Below are 12,364 nucleotides of genomic sequence, written 5' to 3' on the forward strand. Positions count from 1 at the left end.
TTATCAAGTATAGTGATGTGTAGTCAACGGTAAAATTAATAGTAATTAGTTGGAATATTAATAAGTTTGGAAGTATTTTAGTTTAGTTGCTTTTATAGAGAAAATCCTTTATGATTAGTGGCTAGCGCGTGTGTGCTTAGTGTATGAGGCCCCGGGTTCGATTCTCAGTAGTAGAACACCGAACGCAGTACTGTGGTTCAGATTCCATTCTAAATTGTATGTCTCGTCCTGTACATCCTCGCTGCTGACAAAGAACATGAATACGTATCACTTTGATTTTCCGTTGGCTACATTGGCTCAGTAGAATTGCATTCATCATTTGTGCGAGGTGTCCTTCATTCGATCCCAACTCATGTGACATTGCGGTGAGCATCGCGTTCATTGATTTGTTCAGAGTTCTTCCACAATCTTTTATTAACATTAATAATATGTCTCCTTCAGTCCAAAGGACATAATCGTGAGTTGTTAATCTAAAAATTAATTTTAACTTCTCCGTTGACTACAAAATCGTAAATATTGAGTTTGTTTAATACTGCATGAAAACAACGTTGACGCTTCTCCACTAGTGTAGTGGTTAGCGCGTGCATGGTGCTAATGGTGCCCGGGGTTCCGGTTTCGATTCATATTGGGAGCGTTTTGCAAAATTTGAATGCATTACGGTGATTTGGATTTCACCTTAAACTGTAAGTCCACGTCTCATACAGCCTCTGTGCTGAAAACGGATGCTAAACTTCAAGAAACAAGAAAATAATGCTGAAGTTTTTCGAAAATCTGAGTCATAAAATTTCTATCTGACGCCTTACACGTTCTAAGATCAAGTATTTGTTTGTTCAATTTTAAGAAGCACTATTGCCAAAAAATATGTCTTGTTTACATAAAGTTTTATTACGGACTGGAACATTTCCAATGATGATGAATTTGTCATTGAACGTATAAGAATGGATGTTCTGATTTCCTAGATGGATGATACATCTATTTATTGAATTGAATTGAAGAAGACTTTATTCAAGCGGGTGAGGTTCAGCATATTGCTGCTCTTCCACCTAACTCTTGTCAAGGAAATACATTCAGTCATACAAAAAAGATACAAGCAATTGAGTATAAAAGATACGGTGATATACAACAAAAAATGCAAGTGTATATTTATCTGGCCTATCACATATTTGCTTCGTAAAATATTGATCACCAGAAACTTCTTTACATAAATTCTTGTAAATATAAATTTTAGTAATACGAATCAAAGATTTATTGGAATTGGATATTATATGTTAGCCCAATTCCAGTTGCAGATATAACAGGATTTTTTGGTCTGCAAAATACTGGAATATTATGTCGTACATGATTCGCTGTGCATACATGGTATTTAACTTTTTCTTTGTTCTCTTAGTCGTATGCAGTTTTTGTTTCACAAACAAATTGTATATATGGTTGGAACAAAGAAACTTCAAATCGATAATAGAAACTCAATTACCATAAAGTAGTGCAAACATAATTACTTGGTTTAAAAGTGTTTACTTTGAGCTAAATGCTTAATCAGATACGGGAGAGTAGGAGAGAAACAGAGAGAAAAAATGAACAAAGTAGTAGTTGTGAAGCGTCCAGTTGGGCACCATATAGGGGGGTCACGTGACCAGATGATAATGTTATCAAGATGAAAGTAGAGTGGGCGGGAGTATGACGGTTGGGTTAGTAAGAGTGCTGGAAAACAAATTAATGTAATACTTAAAGAGAAAAAAATGTATAGTACAAAGAAAAGAATTGATAAATATAGGTACATAAATTGATAAAGAAATTAACAAATAATTATAAATAAAATTTTTGTTTGATAACTATATACAATTACTTTCCAATAATTTTCAATATAGATTTTGTCTTCGTTTAATATTTAAATGTATTACTGAAGCGACTTGTTTGTTGTAGGTTAATTTATTAAGGATAGTTTATAAGATAAAATATGACCAATCACGTTCTTTTTCAGCCTTATTCTTCGTGAGTGTGGTGTATGTATATATTAGCACATGCCATAAGAAACTGAATAGGCAATTTTGCTATAATGCTCTTGTTAGACTGTGAGAAAGGAAACTGAATGACCATTTCATTTGTCCAATTACATGTTTTATTATTATTTCAGTGACAATAGTAATATTTTTTTCCCTGCTGTAATTATTTGTGACAACACATTGAAGTGAAATTGCGTACAGAAATTAAGTCAAATTACTGACATGTGTTCAGTACAAACGTGGAATAGAAACAATGCACTAGGGTAAGAAAATGGAAACACAGCGTGAAAGAGATGTTCAGCCAGTTTAAAGGTAATAAACACAATTAAACTTCTTTATCTTCGACGGTTTTCCTTTTTTTAGCCCAGAAAATAATATAAATACATCTAAGATACTACTTGTATTGGTATAGAACTTAATATAATTCAGTAATATAATGGGGGAAAGTAATTTCAATGATTTGAAACCATTCTTCTGAGAAACTGTAAACGAATTATGAACAAAATGCAATACAAATTTCAGAATTTCTTTCGTAGACATTTAGATATCTTAATTTCTAGTGGTGATTTATGAGTGATAAGAAGACTTGTATTGGTTAACACCATAGTTTAACGACCTGTACATTATAAGCATTGGTTTTTCCTGACTTGACATTTAGGGCGTTGGCAAGGAAGGAAAAATGTGTTAATCTAAATCAAACTTTTCTCTTAACAGTTTAGTGTATAAATTAGTAAAAATTATTTTAGTAACGTATTATTTTGCAAGCAATAAATTTAATTTAGATAACCATGTACGTAAAATATAACCCTTAAAAATTTGGAAAGGAAAATCAACAATGGAGTCTATTTACTTACAATACTTGAATTCTAGCTCGAGTCGTCTCTCTTTCCATACGAATCTCTTGATCACTGCTTCATAGAATTCGGTATTATCTCCGTCTTGTAAATTGGAAAGCAGCTCTTTCTCGATGGAAATGAGGCTTAACTTAATCACTTGGAGTTCAATCTGAATAGCGTGGCAGAATATAGGAATTCTCTCCAACGACGAGAACGATCTCTCGTTGGATGACTTTGTGGAAGATATTGGTGCAACCTGCGTGGATAATTTGTATATGATGTCTCCGTGATAAATTAAAATCGACATCAAATAATTAATAATCTGAATGGGCGTTTTATCGGATCCCTCATTCGAAGCGTATACGTACAGTTCATTTTGCAGTTTTGATAAATTAGAAAGACAGCCATAAATTACCTGCAGCTCTTAAATACATTATAAATGGAGTTTTCTGTACATCAGTATAGGTAGATTTAGGAGATAAAAATACTGATGTTTTCAAGTAATGCAAATTTGATTGTCTCATTACTGATATTGTCAATGATTTCGAAGTACAGTCTCTGACAATGGCCTTTCTGTTATTCATGATTTAATTTCCTCCTCTTTTAACTTCTTCGTTCGCTACAACTCCATCAACAGAAGACCACAGTATTTCAACCCCTCCCTCCTTTCGTTTTGCATCTGGTTTTGAAATTCAGTAATTTTATTACTGCAGTACAAAATATCAACATTTCGAGATTGAAGTGTATTGAATAATACGTCGGAGAAAGCAAGTTAGACAAAACTTTTATTAAAAACATTTTTTTCGAAACTCCTAGGGAAGCTATCTGATCCTCTATCTGTTACTGCAATCACATCCGTACTCCCAGAATTAAACTGTTGTAACCAAAACTGTCTATTTTACAGATAATCCTCCCCCTAAAAAAATAAATAAATAAACAAATAAAAAATAAAATAAAATAAAGTTTGTAATAATAATAATAATAATAAATCTTTTCTGTTTTTGAAAATTGTAACGTTTCTTCAATATGTATAGTAATTGTAGAGAAACGTCTCCCTTCAATACATATAAATTACAGTTATTAGACGTTAAAAATTAATAACAGTTTAAAATCTATTTTCAGTTACGACAATCATATTCTTGGAGTGAGAGTCTCCATTTTTACTAACATAATTAACAAACGTAATCAAAACTTCTTTGTTTTCACAGACTGAATGGATAAGTATAGAGGTAAAATTCTATCGAGCAGAAGATAATGACGGTAGCTGTCTCGAGCTGAAGGCTTATATAACCTCTCTGGAGAACGAAAAAAATTGGACAGTAATTTAAGACCGCAAGAAAATATTTTAAACTCTTCGTTGCGTTCTAACAATTGTTTTAAGACTAAAGTTATTACATGAGCATATCAATGCGTAAACAAAGTTTTAGGATATTTTCCCAGTATTTTGCTTTGAAGTCCATTAAGATAGTCGCTTATCACGAAAGACCTATCCTATGTCTGAGCAATTGGCTTGTCCATACACTTGTATGTGTCCATTTCTCCACTAAATCGTTCCATGATTTTTTTTTCTCTCTGTCACGAAAAATAATGTAAAACAATTGATAGTTGACGTTTGTTGTTTATTTCTTCAAGCATAATAGCTACAAAATCCGTGTTCTAAATTTCACCTCTCAGTACATCGGCGACAGAATTTATCAGATCATTTTGGTTGCTTGCTGAAATACCGCAGAAAACTATAGAAGTCTGTAAATGTTTCTTTAAATATCAAAGTCTGCACTTGCAATAAAGTATTTCATATAATTAATCTTATTTAGACACTGTATGGTCGTTATGAAAGCCGAATAATAGCTCCTCCTCTGCTAAATAGCAGGCGACACAAATTAATCTCTTTAATATTTCCCAGTTCTTTTTTACTTTTGCATTGTGCAACTCAGTGCCAGCTCTTCTCTGGAAATCCAAAAGAACATCGATTGTTGTTGGAATTGCAATAAATGTGTTGAAAGGAAAAAATGCATGTCAGGCTTGCCTTGCGTACTCACTGCATTATTAAGATTGTTCAAATGCTCGTATCCTTGATAATTCCAAACATTGTTCTTACTTGAGAATAACAAACATATTCAACAGTAAAATATGTTCATTGCACTGCACTCTGAAGCTAATCCGAAATGTCGCAGAATCCCGTGTCAAAATAAGCATTACTTTTACCTTTTACTATCCAGTTGATATTGTAAGATCAAGGTATTGTTACCATTGTCGATTATTTGTTTCTTCTCATTATATATATATATATATATATATATATATATATATATATATATATATATAATTAAAAAAAAGTAATGAGAAAGAACTTTTTGTTAGTATTTGAATTGCACTTTCACTATCCATCTTATAAAACCTAAATCACCACTACAATTGTTAAGTCGTTAAAACTGAAATCATCGACTTGGATCGCATGAAGGACATGCGCAATGTGAGTCTTGTGCCGTAGAGGGAATGCTGCCAAAACGTTCCCAACAACTTGCTTCTCTAGCTGCCTCATCATAAGGGTAATTGCTGCATTACAGCACTTCATTGTCTGTTTAATTCGAAAGAAAGGGAAAAAAACAGTTTCTGACGATCCGTTCAATGAAATTAAAAGATTTTTTGTCTTTCTTTGGGCGTTGACACACGACTTGCACAACCAGAGAAGACACCACTGAGTATAAGTAACTATACTTAAATGAAATTCAAAGATGCGAAATCATCGTGTACACTAGTGAAAAAAAAGCGACGATTTTTGACAATTATTTCACGTTTCCTGCAGTTGGTTAAAGTTGATACGATAGGAGATATTGTACGTATAAGAAAGTTTCCAAGTGATATTACAAAATAATATAAATAGAAGCAGAAAACATAACTAAGCTCGATTGACTATATTCTGGTAACCATGCTTTCGAGGATTTTTGTAGCAGCAGAAGGGGATGAAGTTGTGAAATCGGTGTAAGCTCCAATAGAAGAACTCTGGATCAAGTAATTTGAAACACTGTTGCATTTCTTGATTTAAAATTAGTATTCATAGTATCTGCCGAGTATATATTAGCTTTTGTAATTAAGATTTCATACGTAAACATAGAAACAAGTAGAAAAAAACCCTCTCTCAAGACTCAAAGCGACGTGGTAAGGATGGAAGATCTCAATACGTGATACCAAAAGCGAGGTACCCGTAGGTAAGTAAGTAGCTCAGGAAAACACACACACAAAAAGAAAAAGAACACCTTTTCCTTTTTTTTCGCTAATCGTGAAATGGTAGGATACATGTAAGTTTTTGATTTTAATAAAAACAAACTATAGGAAAAAGAAGTAAAGTTTTTTCCCTTAATGTGCTAGTTTACTTACTGAAGGCATTGTACTCATATGTTAATTAATTTTAAATGTAATTTTACTTTTAAATGGCAATCATATCTTGAAGAACATGATATAAGAATTGAAGCATATCGAAAATTCGCCCGTACGAGGGGTCTGCAATACACTTGAAAATTAGATTCTTAGAGTGAAAATAAGGTTTACTACGAATTGTGAATGGTAAATGAGAGAGAAGAAAAGAATAGCGAATGAATCCGTTAGGAAGAACTAAAGCATATTTTCGAAATTGTTGATTAGGGAGTTTTAGAAAAAAAATTAAAACTTTCCGACTTAAATTAGTCTTTATAACAACGCCTTATTCAGTTGATAAACCATTCCAGGTACTGGAAGGAAAATGCGCACACACGCTTAAAAAACAAGATAATGATTCATTGTTTAGTATGCCTTCTAACTGCTTGATGTTTTTACGTTCTCTCTTTCTCTCGCTTCTTTTTCTCAACTTTCTCTGCGTGAGTGAGTTTGTGTTGGTTAAAACTTAGAAGATTTCTCTTCATTTTCTATTATTATTATTATTATTATTATTATTATTATTATTATTATTATTATTATTATTATTATTATTATTATTATTATTATTAACGTTTACAGGAGAAAGTGTTGGGTTGCATTGATTTAATTTACGACTGGCCGCATGTGACATGGGACCTATAGTTTAAAGTGGGGTCGAAACCATTATTCTGGTTTATATATAAGGGAAGTAACTCCGCCAGGAATGGAACGCTGGATCACGTGCAGAAAAGAATAAGTGCTGATCAACGAATGATACAGTGTTAAGAATGATGTTTTAGTTTTAAAAAGCATGATTAATATGTGGTTTCTTTAAAAATCGTTACTTTTATTGGTACGTTTCCTTCTAGTTTTTCCTCCATTCATTGGGTGGCATCTTAGTAATGACCGTTCGTAACATATGGTGCTTATTTTTCTAAAAGTCTAGACGGTTGCAGATCGCTACACTTTGGAAAACGCCACATGTTGTTCGAGAGCTTTTGGGAACTAAATAGTAATAGTAAAGTTCTAATTCATATTTTAAAACTACGTTCCATGATTGCGTTTTTAAGAGTGACATTAATATTTTAGTATTTTATTCCAACACATCCGCATGATTCCTTTGAAAACTCTAAATAACATCTTTGCTACACACTGTAGACTAAGGTCACGTTCTTTGAAATCATACCAAGGACATCTGACATCAGAGGTGATACTGCTGTGTGACGAAGACACGTTCGCAGCGTTTGGCCACTGAACTTTACGAGTTTCTTCGAGATGATAAAAGGCGTAATATAACATGATCTTCCAATCCACCTCAGTTGGAAATGAGATAGTGTGATGGAAATGAGCCTCTTCTGTGCGACGCGATCTTCGCGATGATTGTCCGTTCGCTACTAACAATACCTGATTGAACCCTGGATGCTTTAGAGCACAGATAGGTGGGAGATCCCGTTCATCCGAAGTTTTATTGAAATATGGTTAGGTATTAAAGTATGAAATGTAGTTGGATCCACATCCTGCTATTTTGAAAAATCTAAAAAAAAAAAAAAAAATAAAAATAAAAATAAAAAATAAAAAAAACTTTAAAATCCTCTGAAGTTCCTGCTTACACCTTAATTGACTTAGGTTTATGGTTCATATTTCTCTGTCTTTAGAATGAAACCGAGATCCAAGTTGATGAATGTGATGAACGATGGTAATTTGAGATACATGGACAGTCTTTTCTAATAATTTTGTGGTTCCGGGATTCTATTCAAGATCGTGGAGTAAGACATTGGTATTGGTTTATATTGATTTTCCACTTGTTGGCTTGTCGACTGGACTGATGTCTCGAGAGCGAGAGTTTGTTGGAATTTATGTTCCTTTTCAGTGCTTAGGCTACAACTAACTTAATTCTATTATTTAACGTGGGTATCACATGTATTCCTACTAGGTTGAAACCCGAATATCTTGCCCGAAAAAGAACCCCAACCATGTAGCCAAGAAGTTTTTCATTGTTGGAAATATTTCCTTTTTGTTGCAGGATGCATCGTTTTTTCACTTTTTTACAGCACAACTTTTTCTTTCTGCTGATGTTCTGTTATTTTTTCTTTTTTTAATAAAGGATAAGAAGTACACAAACAGAAGATTCCTACATTTTAATTTGTACTGATTATAAGCCCTAGAGTGTTTACCTTTGATAAGATAAGGACACGACCTGACTGTGACCAATACTTGCTAATCACAGACATATTGAGAACAATATTTTTTTCTGAAAATCATATTTAAGTGATCAGTTTTGTTTAGGATTGATCTGAATCTTGAAACTAATGACAGTTGAACGAGGAAGTTACTGTTGTGTGCCGTACCTTTAATTAAATTTCGCTATGACAATACAAAATCATCTACTGAATTTTAAGTATTTATGTTTTCCCATTTTAACTATTGGGTGAAATCAAGTAGCTAATAAAGACTTTAAAGTATCATGGTAGTGAAATTATGTCCACTCTATGAGGCAGATCCATAGAGACACCATAACACCACTTATTATGTGTTACAATGTACAAATTGTCTTTTATTCACAGGCACTTATTCCCAGAAAATTCAAGATGGGACATCAAATGTATGAAGTACCAGTGATTCAACAAGATCTAAGGCAAGAGGAGACGATTCTTCAAATAGCAGACGCTTTGGACTACTTGGACCAAGTTGTCAAAGACATATTTAATAGGATAGGATCGCGAATAACTGAAAACAAGACCAAGTTACAAAATCTTCAACAGAGAACAGCAGTAGTTAAAGCCAAAGTGAACAAACTAACTGGAAGCAACAAAGCTACCAAAGTAAGAAAAGTTAGATAATTTTACTTTCAGTATAATTGTAGAATGTTCAAAACTTTACGTTTAGTTTAAGTATATTTTTGGAACGTTCAAAACTTTACGCCCGTAAAGGAGAGAATTAGACGCAGAATAAGTGAGATCCGTTTTTGCTAAATTTAAGTCAGGAGGAAAAAAAGAAAAAGAAAATCAAGAAGACTTTAGAAGGTGCGTACTTGTTCCCGACTTGTTTAGTTCTTTATTTAGGGACAGTTGTATGGGATTAATGTGCAGCACATTTATTACGAAATCATGCTCTTTACGAACATTTACATTCTTATAGTTTTTGCAAAATTTGTTCTTTTTACATTATGTAATAATGAGAAATATGTATAAGCGTGCTAAGCCATAGATAGTATTGGCTGGTTTAGGCATATTTTTATTTACTATAATGCTTAACAAAACAAATGAAATAAATTCGTTTCAGGATCCCTTGGATTTAAGTAACAGGGATTTTCAAATAGAGCAAGTATTTGAGTGGAAATTCCCAGATGGTAAATGTGATCAGCACTTATTTGTACTGTAGCGCCTCTTAATCACTTTATTTTCTAATGTGTTTAAACCATTACGTGTCCATTATTTTGGTTCTTTGTCGAAGTCCTCCGTGGTTCTCCTTCAGAAGCACACCAGTTCTTAAAAACTGCCATGCAATTCTACAACTAGACACACTTGTTGTATTTTAAAACTTAAACACACACACAGATCATGCCCTTTTGTCTTCTCACGTAATATCATACGGATACCTGTTAGGACAGTTAGCAGCATCAGAATTAACAGTTCATCTTTTTAGTTGATGAACCACTATATATTCTGGGTGTCCATAAAGTCTGAGTACATGGGAAAAAGCACATTTTAGGCAGTTTAATATTAATGAATATTATTTTCAACATGATTTCCGTGCTGTTCAATGCATAATTTGATGCGCTTTGCAAGATTAAGATAAACTCGATGGAATATGTCTGAATTACTCGATAGAATGAATGGGTTTGTCCAACACACTGCCTATTTCTTTAAACTTGGTGATTAATTTCCCGACGGCAGTAAAACAAATAGGTTGACGATGAGGGTGTCGAAGGTGTTTCTTCCCAATTTTGCGATATGACCATCCGTCTTGTCCACTTAACAATACCAGGGGGCACGGTGGCTCAGTGGTAGAGCATTCACCTCCGGTGCTTGGGGTCCCTGGTTCAATCCCAGCTCGCGCCGTGTGGACTTTGTGGTGGACAAACACCGTGCTCGTGGGTTTTCTCGGGGTTGTCCCGTTTCCTACCACTTTCTTCATTCCACCATTTCATTCATTTCTCATAATCACCGTCTCCTTTAGCCTAACCGGCATAACCGTGGGACGTAAAACTGACAGATTTCATTTCATTTCATTTAACAATACCAACTCAGACTCGTTCTTCTTTAGACAGAGCCATGATTCAATCTAGAAAAAGAAAAATTTTAGAATTCCCTATGTACGCAGACTTTATGTACACACTGTATATTTCAGGAGAAATATCTCTTGTTGACTTTTACTTTTGTTGAGTTACAAAAGCTTTCTGAATTCGTCCATATCTTAGTAAGAAAATTCAGAAACAAAACCATCATCCTCCTTGTGTATACGTATATTTTTATGATAAGAGATCGCAGGTAATATCTACCGTAGTTTGCGTTAGCTTCTGTATATTTCATACTTTTAAATCTTCTCTTTAACCCGAGAGAACTCACACTACTTTTATAACGCAAGAACTCGCACCGCTCTTTTATACCGATTCCAATAATAACAATATTGTAACGCGTAGAAAATGCTAATATAATATTTTTTTTTTTTTTTTTTTTTTTGATTTAAGGTATATATATTGAAGTATTTAATACTTTTTTTCTTGCGGTGAATACCCACGAGAGTTAAATTGTGATCTATTAGAAGCGCTTCTGCGAGAGGTATAGACGTGTACCAGTTGCCGGTTGTTATATTACGTCCACTATTAGAAATGGGTTGGATCAGTCTTTCAACTACTCTTGGCGCTGTTATCAACTTAAAAGGGGCCATTTGGCTACTTACCACTGTACAATTCCATGCTGTGTGAGTAAAAGGTACAGGAACACCGTGCTAGCACGAATAATTTCAAGCCATATTTGGCCAGCTTGTTTGGAATATATTGCCTAAACTTGCATTTCCCACGAAAGGGTTCCAAGGATTCATCAATGTTAGACATTCACTTGGTGAGTAGTTTGCCTTGCACCTTTCTACAAATCCGTCAAATAATTCTCTAATCTCCGCTAAATTGTCCAAACTCTTCCTTTCTTTACGGTTTGCGACATCGTCAAAGTGTAATGCTCGCAACAGAAATTGAAACCTGCTCAAGGACATGGTCAATTGAACCTTTCTACGCTTGTCCCATTACTTGCCCGTAGATACCTCAAATTGGTATGGTTACATTTCAAAAGACCAGTCAAAGAAAGAAGACCAATTGAGAGCATTTAGCTCTGGCAAATCTAGGATCTTTAGCATCTCGTTCTCTAGAAAATTCTTTTCTATGCCCATTAATCCAAATATTGGTATAGTGTAGTATCTTCGCAAGAACATCATCTGGAAAAATTAAGTTCCAGGATTCCAATGGAGTCTCAGCATTTCGAGCTTGATGAATGGGTCCCAGTTACAATGTCTTACACAAGCAGGAAAAGACTGTACAATGTTGTGACGCGAGAACTCGCACTGGGTGGAAACGACCGAAAACAAACAATACAGCTCTCTAATCGTCGTAGAGGCAATGAACAAGGTTTATTTCATAATGGAGTGGCAGGGGAGGGTTCAAAGAACAGTCGCAGCTGGCCATGAACCTGTGGCGCGTTTCCGAATAGTAGTACCAACTTAAACACACCTTCGGTCTTTTCCCCGCTATGCGAGTCTTCGGGGGTTAATTTCCTCTCCTCCTTTTCCTCCCTCATTCTACAACTGACACAGTCGGCGAGCATTTCTCTCCCGTCGCATCTTCCACTTCACAACAACTTGAGTGCCTACAACAGCACATGCCGTGGGAAACAATAATCTCAACAAGAAAAGAAAGGAAATACTATGTTAAAAATTAAAAGCGGCTATTGTTAATGTTCTTTCAGTATATGTTGTAATGTCTCCAATTGACTTTATTAAGAAAGAAAATTATTTTCGTGGAGAACGCAAATTTTGTTGTAACTCCCGCGCAGTAGATATCTAGTTAAAAGTCAAAGCACTAGTAAAAAATACCCACTTTTGTATAAATATGTAATTTCGTTTTTATACTAATTTGATGATGTG

At 34.2% G+C, this 12,364-nt stretch overlaps 1 protein-coding gene across 3 annotated transcripts in view; it reads left to right on the forward strand.

Annotated features, from left to right (window-relative positions):
• Nucleotides 1-12,364, forward strand: part of wash (WASH complex subunit washout) — a 109,446-nt gene that overhangs the window by 13,315 nt on the left and 83,767 nt on the right. For 2 of the 3 annotated variants that reach the window (XM_081762863.1, XM_081762864.1), the window contains exon 3: nucleotides 8,794-9,051. In XM_081762863.1, coding sequence (XP_081618989.1) covers nucleotides 8,818-9,051 — 234 coding nt within the window. In that variant the 5' untranslated portion in view covers nucleotides 8,794-8,817. Of the gene's footprint in view, nucleotides 1-2,131; nucleotides 2,313-8,793; nucleotides 9,052-12,364 lie in introns of all 3 variants that reach the window. The other variant, XM_081762865.1, reaches the window with a different exon arrangement.

This window comes from Thermobia domestica, chromosome 6, assembly GCF_964235325.1.
Source record: "Thermobia domestica chromosome 6, izTheDome1.hap1.1, whole genome shotgun sequence".
In the NCBI taxonomy this organism is placed as follows: Eukaryota; Metazoa; Arthropoda; class Insecta; order Zygentoma; family Lepismatidae; genus Thermobia; species Thermobia domestica.